The sequence below is a fragment of the Rhinoderma darwinii genome, chromosome 11 (genome assembly GCF_050947455.1).
Source record: "Rhinoderma darwinii isolate aRhiDar2 chromosome 11, aRhiDar2.hap1, whole genome shotgun sequence".
In the NCBI taxonomy this organism is placed as follows: Eukaryota; Metazoa; Chordata; class Amphibia; order Anura; family Rhinodermatidae; genus Rhinoderma; species Rhinoderma darwinii.
This window is the reverse complement of record NC_134697.1, coordinates 53,212,009-53,228,517: the sequence shown is the minus strand read 5'-3', so window position 1 is coordinate 53,228,517 and position 16,509 is coordinate 53,212,009. Positions and strand designations below refer to the sequence as shown.

The 16,509-nt window shown below is 42.8% G+C and overlaps 1 protein-coding gene across 1 annotated transcript in view; it reads right to left on the bottom strand.

Moving 5' to 3' along the window:
* The window catches only part of TLL2 (tolloid like 2), a 144,508-nt gene that overhangs the window by 69,739 nt on the left and 58,260 nt on the right, over window positions 1–16,509 (bottom strand). The window contains exon 2 of the mRNA XM_075841504.1: window positions 7,235–7,345. Within this exon, the coding sequence (XP_075697619.1) occupies window positions 7,235–7,345 (111 nt within the window). The remainder of the gene's footprint in view (window positions 1–7,234; window positions 7,346–16,509) is intronic.

The following is a 16,509-nucleotide window of genomic DNA, read 5'->3' as shown; positions in this document are numbered from 1 at the left end:
GCTTCTGGTATTTTCTTCGTTCTGCTCCTCGGACTAATTAATAGTGAAAATTAATAGTTTTGGTTTAATGGCTATGTTATGGAAGTGAGCTAAGGCTATGTTCACAACTGCGTCGTGTCTTTCCGTTCTCCAGAGTCAGAGGAGCAAAAACATGGGGAAGCCGAAAGCTACAGTTCCATTGCCCCACGAACACCACCGGTGGCCAACGGAACCCATTGACTTTAATGGACTCCGTTGGCTGTCCGTGGCTTACCGAAAACAGCGCAGCATGCTGTGATATGGTTTCTGGTCATCGCTGCAGATCTGCAATGGAGGACCCTACACAGATGTGAACAGAGCCTAACACATCAGTGAAGAAAATAAAATAAAGTTAAAAACGGATAAACTGTTTTCATGGGCATTTTGCATCAGTGTGTCTTCAAATTTTCATCCATTTCCGGCCGTGTGACATTTTTTACTGGCAGTCTGTCATCCATTTTTCACGGCTGTTAATCAGCTGTCCTAGCTGGCTCCGGATGCTATGCAGCGGTTGGTGCTGGAAGCAGAAGGCTCCTTACATTGCATAGTAGTTTTGCTCCTATTCACTTGAATAGGAGCAGAGCTGCAATACGGTCGTTAAAAAGTGGTCTGAGCCATCCGCTTTTGGCACCCACTACTGCAAAACTTCAGGTGCTGGAGGCAGCCAAAACAGCGGATCGGTGCGGGGTCCGAGTGTCGGACCCCCACTGTTCAAATACCGAAGACCCATCCTGTGGATAGGTCATCAGTGTGAAAAACCGCCCGATGCCCAGACAATCCCTTTAAGGCCATTTTACACGAGCCGACAATCGGGCAAATAAGTGCTGGTAAGATCACTTGTTCCCGATCATTGGCCTGCACAAACTCTCGTTCGTCGGCTGATCACATCTTTTAGGTCACCTTATAAATGGTCGTCTATTTTTTTATTTATTTTTTTGAACATTAATTTTTTATTGGTTTTAAACACAGAAATCACTGTTGTACAAAAGCATATAAAATGTACCATCATGAAGATAAACAAAAAGACAAAATAGTACAATCCAGTACATCTGAGGTAGGCAGAATGAAAATACAATCTTGGAGGGGAAGATGAGAAGGGAAGGGACAGGGAAACAAGGAAAAATTTCAGTAAAACATCAGTATATCCATTATTGTGTTACACCAAAATTTACAACAGCTCCAACCATAGTCATAGTGGTGAAGCACAGAATTCCATACATATGCCTCAACATGGGAACATATCAGTCCACCTTTGCCACTGGGCCTTAAACCTACTCATTCTGTTCTGTCGGAGTGCAAATAATCTCTCATATACACAATGGGATGAAACACTTTCAATAATCTCTCTCAAGGAAGGAACCATGGCCGACTTCCAGTTTTTAGCCACCAATAGTTTAACTGAGAGACATATATGGCAGACCAGGGCTCTATTTGCCGGTGAAATTGTACCCATATTTAAGGACAGAAGGGCTATATCTGTGTTTGGGGTCAGCTGAACCCCTAACAATCTAGAACAAAGATTGAAGACTGAGACCCACACTGGAGCAATAACGGAGCATTCCCAAAAAATGTGATGTAGGGTCCCCACCCCTCCGCACCCCCTCCAGCACCCGGGGCTAGCCCCGGGAAATATCCTGGATATTTTAAGGGGAGTATAATACCATCGCAACAAAAGCTTGTGATAAACTTCCAAAAGGTTTGAGTTCATGGTAGACCTAAGCGTCCACTTAATGGCCTTGGACCATTCCTCTATGGGGTAAGTAGATCCCAATTCCCCCTCTCACTGTAACATCTGTGGACTTTTAACCATCATCGTATCCCCCAAGAGCACTTCATAGAAGGACCTCGTTAAGTTAGACTCTATCACGGAAGACTCGAAGAGCAGATGGTATAACCTGGAGGGAATGCAAACCTGTGCATGGGCCCTTGACGGGAGGAGATGTCAAATCTGCAAGTACTTAAAAAACTCAGAGTGAGAAATGGCATACTTCGCCCTTAATTCTGAGAAGGATTTAATACGGTCCTCCCAATAAAGGTCTTCCAACGTCGCCACGCCCAATGTAGCCCAATTACGCAGGTTCAGATTAGGTATTAAAAGCTCAAGAGCATCCAGTGGTAAGAAAAGCTTGCACACCGAAGTAGAGGAGGGTATCAATGGCAAAATATATGTCTCCATGCTTGTAGCGAAACTTGTACCGTGGGGAATTTAGGCAGTACCTTCTTAGGAAATTTTGCATGGATTAAAAGTAGCGAGGGAAGAGGGACATCCCCCATCAAGTGTCATTCAATCGTAGGCCAACTAGAGCCAGAGAATGAAGTGCACCAATATCTCAATTGTCGCACCACTATAGCCTTATGGTAAGCCTCTAAGCTCGGCACTCCCATACCTCCTCTCTGCCGATGTATGTAAAGGCGGTGTCTAGCTATCCGAGGTTTCCTATCTTTCCATATAAACCGCATCAGCTGATCCTGTAACTTCCGAAGGATGAAAGCCGGCAGAGGAACCACAACTGTCCTAAAAACATAGAGTATCTTGGGGAGGATAAGCATTTTATATAGAATTACTCGGCCCATCCAGGACGGTTCTGTGTCCGACAGGCGTTTCAATTCGTCTTGCAATTTATCATGGAGAGGGAGAATATTAATATGAGCTAATTTAGAGAGGTTGGAGAACACAATTTTATGCCTAAATATGGAATCGACATCTCCTCCCAGCCAAACGGAAACTCCTTCTGAATATCTTGCCGCAGTGTCAATGGCATGGCTACTCCCAATATCTGAGACTTAGAAGCATTCACTTTATAATAGGACACCTTGCCAAATTGTCTCAAAATCTCTGCTACTCTGCGGAGAGAGGTCAGCGGGTCTGTGAGGGTCAATATGACATCGTCCGCAAACAATCCAATTTTATGCTGTCGATGTCCCACAGATATCCCCCGCACTCCCATATCCATCTGTATCAATTCTGCCATTGGCTCCATTACCATGGTAAAAAGTAAGGGAGATAATGGGCAGCCCTGTCTCGTTCCATTAGTGATATTGAATGGTTTAGACAGCATCCCGTTTGCTAACACCCGGGCAGAAGGTGTAGAGTACAGAGCCCCAATCGCCTCCAGTATAGGGCCAGAAAACCCAAATCGTTTCATAGTTTCAAAGGCGAATCCCCAATGTATCCTGTCGAACGCCTTCTCCGCATCCAGAGTAAGGAGAACAGAAGGCGTCCGACCAGTCTCCACCTTAGAAATCAAATTTATAATGCGCCTTGTGCCATCTGGCGCCTGTCTCCCTTGAGTGAAACCCACCTGATCATTATGAATTACTGTGGGAAGTATCGTCAAGAGACGTTGGGCCAATAATTTCGCATAAAGCTTCGTATTACAATTTAGCAATGAGATGGGCCGAAAATTAGCCGGGAGATTCGGAGGCTTCCCTTGTTTTGGAATAGTTACAATGGTAGCCTGCAACATCTCAGCAAGGAGGCTTCCCCTAGCTATGGCCTCGTTAAAAATACGGGCTAGATAAGGGGCCAAAATAGATTCATTAAGTTTATAATATTCAGATGAGAACCCATCCGGTCCCAGGGCTTTGCATGATTTAGCTAGTCTTATAACTTTGGACACCTCGTCCGGTAGGATAGGAGCGTTTAGTTGGTCAAGTTGAAGAGAAGTTATTTTAGGCAACTGAATCTGATCTAGGAATGTATCTATGGCCTCTACCGTAGGCGGTACTATAGTGGGGTCGTCTTGTAAATTATACAATTTGGAGTAAAACTGGCTAAACCTGTCTGCAATACCTTGAGGATTCGAGATCTTTGGCTCACTTCCCTCCGCTATCAAAAACGGTATCTTAGACTTCTGCCGTTTTTGTTTAACTCTATTCGCCATATATTTACTCGCCTTGTTATGTGAGGTGTAGTAGGTCATGCGAAGGGAGGTCAAACTTTTGTCAAAGTCTGCTATCAGGAGTTCTCTCAATTCCTGTCTTAGTTTAGCCAAAGCATCATGTACAGTGAGAGACGGGGAGGATTGCTGTTGTAACTCCAGGACCCTAATCTGTGCTAGGATGCGATCTGTGTTCATCTGTTTTTGTTTTTTATAATGGGAACTCTGTTGGATCAAGAGACCACGCATCACCGCCTTATGGGCATTCCACAACACAAATGGATCTATGTCCGGGGAGTCATTCAGGTCAAAGTAATCCTGTATCTGAGAGGAAATACGTCCTCTATATCGGGTCAAAGCCATCAAAAAGGTATTGTTCCGCCAAGACCTGCGAGGACGAGACCAGGGTGACAGCGCTACCTGCATGGAGATAGGGGCATGATCTGACCAAGTAATTTCTCTCACGTCAGCTTTTATCACTGAATTCAGCAGCCACTTATCTACTAGAAATTGGTCTATTCTAGAAAAGGTGTGGTGACAGGACGAGTAAAAGGTGAATTCTCTAGCCGAAGCATTATGACATCTAAATACGTCGTAAACCTCCTGCTGCTGAGCCCACGGCGATAAAGTAGTGAGAGATCTCCTGCTCTTACTGGTAGAATCTAGAAGTCTGTCTGGAATGACATTAAAATCTCCGCATAAGATAAGATGACCCTGATGAATTTTGCGGACTTTCCGCATGGTTTTGTTTAGAAATCTGATCTGAGAAGCATTAGGGGCATATATATTGATCAATGTGATTAAAGTATCATTAATGGAGCATATCAGAGCAAGAAATCTCCCCCTAACATCCGGGAGTCAACTAATTTAAAATCTATCGTATCCCTAATGGCGATCAAAACCCCCGCCTTTTTCCGTTCAGCATTAGCCATAAAGACATGGGTAAATCTAGCATTTGCAAAGGTCGGACATTTCGATTGCTGAAAATGTGTTTCCTGCAGACACATAATATCCGCACCGGACTTCAGAGCCTCCTTCCAGGCAGACGACCTTTTAAAAGGGCTATTCAGACCCTTAACATTAAGGGATACGATCTTAACCGCCATAATCCCTATTACAGAGCTGCAATATAACATAGTTAAGGCACTGTATCAACTCTACATTAAGGACTTGGAAAATACAGAAAAGGATATTCTTGGAAAAGCTGTTTGGGTGAGACAACCGGGGAAAAACAAACACAAAAACCTGTATTCATATTGGAAAAACAACATTCCCTGGGGCCAGGGACAGTTCCAGCAGGATCCCATCAACCTTGGCGATCCCGTAAAGGTTTCGGGGGTGAAAGTTCGACCAGATGAGACTCGACCTCATATCTAGCCAAGAAAAGCCAGTCCCTCAGCGAGCTTCAGCATTCCTCGACCATTCTGGGGAGATCCTCGCCGGTCCCCTAGGAGATGATTTCCGCTGTGGGTCAGAGAGCGGGAAACCCCAGTCCGACATCAATTTATCACCGTCAGCAGGCTTGATCAGGACATGAGTACGATCATCTTTCCGTATCAACAGCTTAGTAGGGAAGCCCCATTTATAGGGTATCTTGTGATTACGTAATAACATGGTTACCGGAGAGAAGGCCCTCCTTGCTTGTAACGTAGCCTGCGAGAGATCCGCATAGAGATGGACGCCGCCATATGGATCTGGCAAAGGCTGCTTTTTCCGTGCAGCAAACATCAGGGCCTCTTTCACATGGAAAAAATGAATGCGGGAAATCACATCACGCGGGATGTCAGCCGGTAGAGCCTTGGGTTTAGGCAGACGATGTGCGCGATCAATAATCCAATCCGGAGGGTGTGATTCATGCAAGAGGGTTTTAATCAGCTTCTGGAGATAACCCTGAAGATCCGTTTGTGCCACCGATTCAGGAATTCCCCGAAACTTAACATTGTTCCGTCTGTTCCGATCCTCCATATCCGCCATTTTGCTTTTCATAGCCTCCATCTCCTCCTCTAACACATAATGCGCGTCAACCAGATCATTATGGGCCTGTGTGAAGTCTCCCATCTTGTTCTCCACATGTTCTACTCTAGCACCCAGATCTTCTATGGAAGTATTAAGCTTGGCAGTGATTTTGGCCATATCCTGTTGCAAAGATCCTCTGAGCGCCATTACAATGCCTTTAATAAACGTTTCTGACGCCACCTGGTCTGTGGTGGGTAGATTAGATATTGGGTCTCCTCCCTGTGCAGCATCTTCTTCTGAGAACCGTGAGCTCTGTCTATCAGGGTTAACTATAATCCCGTCTTCCCCCCTCTCTAGCCTCTGTTCCTCTGCACTGTCAGCTTGGGGTGTTTGCAAGAGGCTAGGCGCGGATAGCGTGTCTCCCTCTCTCTCCTTGGATCTATGTTGGGGGTACACCGGAGTGTGTGAAGACTCACCCAGAGAGGCCGCAGGGGAAGCTGGTCCCGAGTCCCTGCCACAAGCGCCAGAATCTCCTGGGGAGTTGGAGCCGGCGCCATCTTGGATGCCATCCCGCCTCATACTGCGGGTAGAGAAGAAGTCCGTCAGGCGCTTCGGGCCGGATTTGTTGCCCCTCTTCCTTGTCATCATCTCGCCTGCGATCAGGGGAACCGGGAAATGACAGGTAAGTCGGCTTTCGGTCGTTTAATCACCGTCGCTTCGAGGTCTGAGGACGGAGCTCCGAGCTAAGCGTCCACCACAGTCAGCATCCAGGCCACGCCCCATAAATGGTCGCCTATTGGCAGCACATCTCCCCATGTAGCAGTCACTTTTTTGCATGCATCTCCTTCAATGTAAGTCCGACAGAAAGAATATTTTGCATACCAGGACAGTGCCAGCTTTCCAGTACTGTCCAACTCCATCCGAAACACTTGTTTGGCGTTAGATTTGATAACCAGAAGCCTGAGCAGCATTGTGGTCAGTCTGTCAACAGAAGGACCTGCAAATGCACGCCCAGGACTTCTGAGCTGAGACATGGAGGGAAGAAGGTTACTGGACTGTCAGAATTGTGAAATGTCTCTTTGTACGGCAATCCTTCTAGGGAAGAGTCTCTCTGTAATGCAGCATTCAATAGAACATGGCATGACTACAGCGCTAAGACAAACACTACTGCCAATATAACCCTAGGTTATTATGGAAACAGGCCATTAATAGGCAGGAACAATGACTGGCACCAATGCTGTAATAACAGGAGCAAGGTCAGGTCATAAAACTGGGTTAGAAGACTTTTTCAGGGACCATTTAAAAAGGTATCATAAGCCATTGTGTTGGACTAAACAGATGAGCAGGACTTAAAATAAATAGATTTTAGGACCACTAACCTGCAGTAAGTTCTGTCTGGTTATTTCTTGGTCCTCCCGAATCAATAGATTTGTTTACTTGAAACCATTTTAAGTCTTCTTCATCCAAAGCAATATCACCCCAGAAAGCAGCTGTGGAGACCATGAGAAAATAACGGATCGTTATCTTAGTTACGTGTTGGAGAACATTTTACGAATGCAATAAAGCTAAAATATCAGACCAAAACACAACAAACTAGTATATGTAAATTAATGCATTTAATCCAAGAATACACATAAAATATCAGATAAAAACATGAACCAACATATAAATACACCCAGTTGTATAAATTTATAAAAAGGGATTACAATCCGGGGATAGACCAAAAATAAAACCAGGGTGAGCATAACATGTTGGTTTATTTTAGTTGCTCTTGTACAGGGTATCTTGTACTGGAGATTTGTTAAAGCCTAAAAAAACAAAAAAACATAAAAGTTATCAGCGACATCAAAACTTAGAGCTACTAAAACCCATCCACAAGTCTCTTTTGGGGGGAGTCCATATGCAACCAGGTAGGAACCCCAGTTGTAAACGTACTTGTCCTGACTGCACAGTTACCAATGAAGTTACAACAGCAAACCACCATTACAATATTGTCAATTACTAAAAAGAACAATGGTAATTCTGTTTTTATGTAATATTTCCTCAAGACAAAAACAAAATAAATGAATACATGCTCCCGATTTAGGTGTAGTGGTTTATATGCGCACATGGTGCCATGAAGGTACACTAAACCAGAGTTTTTTTTTCATTGACAACAAAACACAGTGCCACCTAGCAGTCATATTATGAAACATTCTTTCAAACAGTACAGTTAAAGGATATGTTCACTTCAAATACCACATTACAGTTTATTTATGGATATAATCTACATACAAATTTAAAGACTACGTAAAACTTTGAAAGCGATTTTGTGCAACTTAGTTTTTATTTAAAAAAAATTTATTTTTGAAATACAGCTGCTCTGTATCCTGTATACAGAGCAGCTGTATCTAGCGGTGAATCCTGTATCCGTCAGGTCAGCGGGTCCTGCGTTTCTCTGACACGCAGGATCGAGCTCTTACCGATCACGTCTAAGTTCAGATCTTAGATGTGAGCAATTACAGGTGAATCCTGCGTGTCAGACACGTAGGACCCGCTTTCACTGAACCCATCAGTCCCGTAGACCTTACAGGTACAGGATTCAGCGAATGATACAGCTGCTCTGTATACATATCACAGAGCAGTAGTATCTCAAAAAAAGTTAAAATATTTTTTTTCTGCATCAAACTACTGTATGGTACATAATGTATAGACTGCACTTCCTAAGATGCAATTACCAGAACAAACGCTATGAAGTCATTGAGTCAGCAAGGAATACGGAGCTCAGAAGCCTGCAGAATTGTGAATGTAGTTCTAGGCTATGTAATACAGGCCGTAACTTGGAATCTGTACAAGTGATTTACAAAGCTACTGAACTTTTTATGTAGAACACTTAACCGGTTAAATTGGGTTTAAAAATAGACACCTGCTATAATAAAATATTTTTCTATAATATCTCTAAGAGGCCTCGTGAAGCCCTAAAGTGTCAATCAATCAGAAATAGTAGCCTACAATGTAATGACATTTCTTTCAATAATAGCCTCAAAAGCCTGGGATTGATTACTACGGAGGTGTCACTTGAAAATGTAGCCACTTTGACTAGTTTGTAGATGCCATTTTGAATACGCTTCTACGATGAACAGTTTATCAACAGTGATATAGTCTTCATTTTCGTTGTCACTTTTTTTTTACCCTTTATTTACTAGGAGACAGAAATTCCTTAGAGCAAAAGATTACTAAAAAAAAAAAAAAAAAAAAAAAAAAGAAGTACAGGCACTGTGTTCTGTTAGCAAAATTAAGGTCGAGCATAAAACCAAAAAAATTTAAAGGGTTGTCTTACTACAGACAATGGGGGCCGACATAGCATCTGATCGACACGGGTACGGCTTCCCGAAAGAAAGCAGTCAATCAGCTACATGGACAAAAATGGAATACATGCAATGTTTGAGTATTCACCGTTCTGTTTTATAAAAAGCGATCCCGAGAAGGATGACATCCATATGTCCCAATAGGGCTTTTGAACAAGTGTTGTCTTCTTGACACCTTCAAGTGTGTTTATCTATTAGATAAAGAGAAAAATAATGCAAAGGGGTTTGTTCGTATCAGCGTTCGGTTTCCATTGTTGGGTTCCATCAGGCCTTACAGTCAGAGGAACCAATTAACGGAAAGGCAAACGGAAACTGTAGCTTCAGTTTGCATTACCATTGATTTCAATGGTAATGCTTCCGTTGCTAATGGTTTCCGTTTGTCTCTATTCTGTAAGGTTTTTGGTTTTTTTACGGAATCAATAGCGCAGTCGACTGCACTATTGAACAGGCCCACACACTTTTTTCCTCCTTTGCTTTGTTACTTTGTGACTAGAAGTAACCACTGCGGATCAGGGGAGTCCCCTTTGTACATCCTTGCATGAGCTAACTCTAGGTAAAACTGGCCCAGCAAAGGACCTGAAATATGTCACAGCCACCAATCCATGCAAAACAAAGTATTTTAAAGGGTATCTACTGTCAAAAAAAAGATGGATATCAAGGAAACCATATGGTCACATGTAAATACCAAATTCTATATACAAATATATACGATTTCTAGAAGAAAAAAAAATTGCATAAAAAAAAAGTGGAGAATATGGCATGGCCAGAAGTCATCACGAAATGCACAAAAAATGCCTAAAATACTTGTCATTTTTTGGTGCAAAACATTGCTGTGACTGTATGCCCGCCCGTATACAGTTAGGTCCAGAATTATTTGGACAGTGACACAATCTTCATGATTTGGGCTCTGCTGCCACCACATTGGATTTGAAATGAAACAATGGAGATGTAATTGAAATGAAGACTTTCAGGTTTAATTCAGGGGTTGAACAAAAATATCCTTTGAAGCGTTTAGTAATTTCAACCATTTTTCTACACAGCCTCCTCATTTCAGGGGCTCAAAAGTAATTGGACAAATTAACATTACCATAAAATCAAATGTTTTTTTTGTTGTTTTTTTAAATACTTTGTAGAGAATCCTTTGCAGGCAATGACTGCCTGAAGTCTGGAACCCATGGACATCACCGAACGCTGGGTTTCCTCCTTTGTGATGCTTTGCCCGGCCTTTACTGCAGCGTCTTCAGTTGTTGCTTGTTTGTGGGTTTCTGCCTTAAAGTTTTGTCTTAAGAAAGTGAAATGCAGCTCGATCGGGTTGAGATCTGGTGATTGACTCGGCCACTGCAGAATATTCCACTTCTTTGGCTTAAAAAACTCCTGGGGTGCTTTCGCAGTATGTTTTGGGTCATTGGACGTCGCTTCACAGTACAGATGAACAATCAAAGTTGCTGCATTTGGTTGAATTTGAGCAGAAAGTAAATCCCTGAACACTTCAGAATCCATCCGGCTGCTTCTGTCTTCAGTCACATCATCAATAAACACTAGTGACCCAGTGCCTTTGGCAGCCATGCATGCCCATGCCATCACACTGCCTCCATGTTTTACAGAGGATGTGCTGTGCTTTGGATCATGAGCTGGGTGGCTTCTTTAGATGTTGTTTGGCAAAGTCTAATCTGGCCTTTCTATTTTTGAGTCCGGATTCACACGAGCGTGTGCGTTTTGCGCACGCAAAAAAATGCTGCGTTTTGCGTGCGCAAAAGGCACTTAACAGCTCCGTGTGTCATTTTCGCGCAGCCGCCATCATGATGATACTTTGTTTGGATGTTTGTAAACAGAAAAGCACATGGTGCTTTTATGTTTTCATTCATACTTTTCACTGCTGTTGCGCGAATCACACGCGTCCCACGGAAGTGCTTCTGTGTGGTGCGCGTGATTTTCACGCACCCATTGACTTCAATGGGTGTGTGATGCGCGAAAAACGCACAAATATAGGACATGTCGTGAGTTTTACGCAGCGGACACCAGCTGCGTAAAAATCACGGACTGTCTGCACGGTCCCATAGACTAATATAGGTCTGTGGAGGCGCGTGAAAATCATGCGCGTTGCACGGACGTATATCACGTTCGTCTGAATAAGCCCTGAGGCCTATTAATGGTTTGCACCTTGCGGTGGACCCTCTGTATTTTCTCCCATGAAGTCTTCTCTTTATGGTAGAGTTAGATACTGATACACCTACTTCCAGGAGAGTGTTCTTCACTAGGGTAGATGTTGTGAAGGGGTTTTTCTTCACCATGGAAATGATTCTGCGATCATCCACCACTGTTCATGAGATCACCAGTGCGCTTTTTTTTTTTTCTCCAAGAATGTACCAAACTGTTGATTTGGCCACTCCAAACATTTGTGCTCTCTCTCTTTGGTGGATTTCTTTATTTTTTTCAGCCCAACGATGGTGTTTCACTTGCATTGAGGGCTCCTTTGACCTCATGTTGTGGGTTCACAGCAACAGCTTCCAAATGCAAATTCCACACCTGGAATCAACTCCAGACCTTTCAAACAATTCATAGTTTTTACTGCTGTTGTGTGAATCACGCGCGTCACACGGAAGTGCTTCCGTGTACGGTGCGTGATTTTCACGCACCCATTGACTTCAATGGGTGCGTGATGCGCTAAAAACGCACAAATATAGGACGTCATGAGTTTTACGTAGCGGACACATGCTGCGTGAAAATCACGGACTGTCTGAATGGCCCCATTGACTAACATAGGTCTGTGCGACGTTTGTCTGAATAAGCCCTAACTGTGCATGAGCATTACAGTCCAAATCTTATGGCAGCATTCTGTAAGAAAATATATAACGGTATGTTCACACGCAGAGTCAAAAGCGTCTCAAAATACGGAGCTGTTTTCAAGAGAAAATAGCTCCTGATTTTCAGACGTTTTTTGTGCCACTCGCGATTTTCACGGCCGTTTTTAGAGCTTTTTTCAATAGAGTCTATGGAAAACGGCTCCAAAAACGTCCCAAGAAGTGTCCTGCACTTCTTTTTCGTGGCCGTTTTTTACGCGTAAAAAAAACGCTCTGTCGGAACAGAACGACATTTTCCCATTGAAATCAATGGGCAGATGTTTGGAGGCGTTCTGCCTCCGATTTCTCGGCCGTTTACAGCCCGAAAAACTGTTGTGTGAACATACCCTAAAGGTTATCACTACAAGGCCGTAGTGGTGTAAAAGAAACAAATACTGCACCAGAAGGAACTGGGGGGGTGGGGGGGGGGGGGAGTTTTTGGGCAGTGGGGATAAAGAAACAATTCTAGAAAAGCATTTCTAAGAACTTTTATGGAAAACTTCTTCCTTGCTTGATCACTGCCTGTAGAAAAGGTGATTTAGATAGTGTTTACACTAGAAATTTTCAAAGCTCTCCCAAAATGCCGTACAGCAGACCAGGTCAACTGGTTTCAAAAGAATAGAATGCAAATCCGTTCCATAAGTCATTGTGGAAATCAGAACCAGACTAAGTAAAGCAAAAGTATAAAAATATATAAAATTTATATAAAAAAGTTGTTGCATCACGATCTTCTTAGAAGACCTTCGACTATAACAAAAAAAACGCACTAAACACTGCATGCGCGATTCCGATTCTAAGGCTTCCACTTACACTTTTTTTTCAGGGTTTTAAAACACATGTAAAAACAGTGTTTCAAGCCTTTTTAATGGCGGTTATTGACGGAATATTTCTATTTAGTACATGCGGGTATAGTCTACAGAAAAACGCCACGCCTCGAGCATTCTGCAGTTTAAAAAAAAAAAATCACCTACAAAAAAAACACAAGCCAAAATGCTGTGTATGTAGGCGCTCTCATATTTTGCTATAGACTGGTAATGCTGCAAAAACCCCACTGAAAACACGGGTGTTGTGTGTGTGTGTGTGTGTGTGTGTGCGTGTGCGTGCGTGTTCTCCTCCCCCCCCCCCTCCTTCATAGTCTCAATTCTGCCTGTTGGGCATTATGAAGAAATCTGCGGGATATCCATGACACCTCTACAAAATGTAAGATAAAATTTTATGTATCATTTAAGCCTTATTCCCACGAGTGTGTCCAATTTGCGTCTTCAGTCATCCGTTTTTTTTTTCCTCCTCCATGACCTTCCTGGTTTGACTTTTTTTGCCACTTTAGTTGCTGATCTCTGAAAAAAAAAAACGGACAGCACACAGATGTTCTTTTTTTTTATTCACGCACCCATTGACATTCATGGGCGAGCCTAGTCTGCAAGAACAGATTAGAATAGGACATACTGTCAGATTCTAGCAACAGACAAACGCTCTGTGAAAAAAATTAAAAAAAAACCTGATGTGTGTGAATAGCTTGCATGGGTCAGTGTGCGGTTTGTGGCGAGAAACACGTTCATGTGAATACAGCCTCTTAAGCCTCCCACACACGAGCGTGTTCGGTCCGTGATATATGGTTCGTACGTCCGCTGCATTTCCCGGACCGAACACACTGCAGGGAGCCGGGCTCCTAGCATCATAGTTATGTACGACGCTAGGAGTCCCTGCCTCGCTGCCGGACAACTGTCCCGTACTGTAATCATGTTTTCAGTACGGGACAGTAGTTCCATGGAGAGGCAGGGACACCTAGGGTAATAGATAACTATGATGCTAAGAGCCCGGCTCCCTGCAGTGTGTTCGGTCCGGGAAATACGGCCATCATACGGACCGTATATCACGGACCAAACACGCTAGTGTGAATCCGACATTATTCTCACCATGATACAATTGGTTTATTTTATTTAAAAAAAGGAAAAATATTCTAGGGTATCTTTCTTCCCTGGAACAGTATTTTGAAGTAAAATGGTGTATAAAGAAAGAAAAAAAAAAAAAAGGTTTATTTTTTTATTTTATGGCGTTTTCAAAACTGTAACCAATTTGGTTAACATTGTCGCCATTTAATTCAGTATTTATTTACATTGGTACAAGAGTAAGTTTTGGAAACACTCAATACTAAATTTTATTTGGAATGGAATGTATCAGAGCAGTGTTTTTTCAGCTGATACTACAGCTGGAGTTGGCCCAGAATGTATCTGGAAAAACGTTCACATAAAACTTAATTCAACTCGCTCATTCAAAACCATGCAATTGAATGGAATAACTGAAATGTTGCCACTACTTTTATGTCTCTACTGCCAAAGTCAACGGTGTGTGCCATACTATGTAAAAGGAAAACCTAAAATTGTCATGACGCACGCATTGAATTAATTTAATAATTAACAAATAGAATTTATAGCAGTAGGCACTATGACCCGATTTCCATGAACGTGGATCTGATTTATAGAAGAATTAGTAATAAATTGAATATATGGTTCAGAATACTGTTGTATTATTTCTCCAGTTGATATCGTGTCAGGGTGCAGTCACACGTGGCAAACTTTGTTGCAGAAACCTTCTGTAACGAAAAATCAGTTCCATTCATCTGAATTAAACCTGCAGAAATCCATGTATCTGCTTCAGAAACATCCCTATTCAAATAAATGGAACGGATTTTTAGTGGCAGAAAATTTCTGCAACAAAATCTGCAGCGTGTGACTGCACCCTTAGGCCTTGTTCACACAGTTCAGATTTTGCATGCATTTTTTTAAGCCAAAACCATAACTGGATCCACAAGAGGCGACACTTTAAGGCCTTCCTTTATATATTTATTCTATGTTCTGTTTCTGGTATTGGTTTAAAAAAATATATATATACACATGCAAAATCTGCACTGTGTGAACAAGGCCACATTCTATGCAGGAATACTTAAAAGATTATCTCTGCCTTTGGAGACACTTTAAACATTACTGCATAAAATAGTATTTTCACCGATCACAAATATGAGGTTCTCTGTTACCAGCAGAGAGTTAGATGTGCTGTGCATTTACTCTCCATTGAACTCTAAGGGCTCATGCACACGACCATGGTGGTGTGCACGGCCCGTGATTTTCGGCTCGGACGTCCGCGGAGTGTCACCCGCGTGCTGTCCGCAATGCACGGACCGTGGAAACCACGGTAGTGTGCATGGGCCCATAGAAATGAATGGGACCGAAATTCACCCGCAGAATGGTGTGTGAATTGCAGCCGCAAAAATACGTTCGTGCACATGTGGCCTAAGTCCTGGCTCACACAATGCAGATTTTCTAAGCATTTTTTAAAAGGGAACGTGTCAGCAGTTTTGAGGCCTCAAAACTGCTGACAGGGTGACATAGGGTAGGGGGAGGGCATTTTAAACATACCTTTGTTCTTGTTCATGCAAGTCGCATGACCAAGAAACCTACATTTGATTGCCTCGGCACGGTAGTCGCAAGAGCTACTCTCTGCTCTGGGTGACGTCTGTAGCGGCCAATCACCTGCATTTGGCGCGCCGGGGGAATAAGACACACATTTTCTTGGTCATGCAACTTACATGACGGGAAAAAAAAAGTACGTTTAAGATGCCCTCACTCTATATTACCCTGTTAGAGACTTTATGGAGCCTATACACGCAGTATGATTCTAGGCTGCTCCCCTTAATAAACCTCAGCAACCGATTCAGTAAGGGTATGTGCACACGACAACGCCAAAAACGTCTGAACTTACGGAGCTGTTTTCAGGAGAAAACAGCTCCTGAATTTCAGACGTTTTGACAAGTGCACGCGTTTTTTTCGCAGCGTCTTTTACGGACGTAATTGGAGCGGTTCTTCGTTGGAGTCAATGAAAAACTGCTCCAATTACGTCCCAAGAAGTGTCCTGCACTTCATTGACGCGGCCGTAATTTTACGCGCCGTCTTTTGACAGCGACGCGTAAAATGACAGCTCGTCTGCACAGAACATCGGAAGACCCATTGCAAGCAATGGACAGATGTTTGCCGATGTATTGGAGCAGTCTTTTCAGGCGTAATTCGAGGCGTAAACCGCCTCCATTACGCCTGATAATTGGTCGTGTGCACATACCCTAACACTCAACAACTAGATCTACATCAAATGTATAGAATTGTTGAATGAAGACTACACAACGAACTTCCACCTCATCAATTATAATGGCCCTGAGAAGCAGGCACCATATCCCACAAGGCCACCCATAGGCTCAGGCTAAACTCACATTAACGCATGTTATCCTACCAAAGTCCAATATCTGTGTGTAATGAATCTATAGAATATACGAGTTTCACTTTTTGAATTGAATTACTGAAATAAATTAATATTTTAATTCATTGAGAAGGACTAGTATATAGTCTATTAACTGGTTTAGCCAAAAGCAACAGTTTGAATAAAATAAGAGGTCTTATTATGGCATTTGGGTTTGCT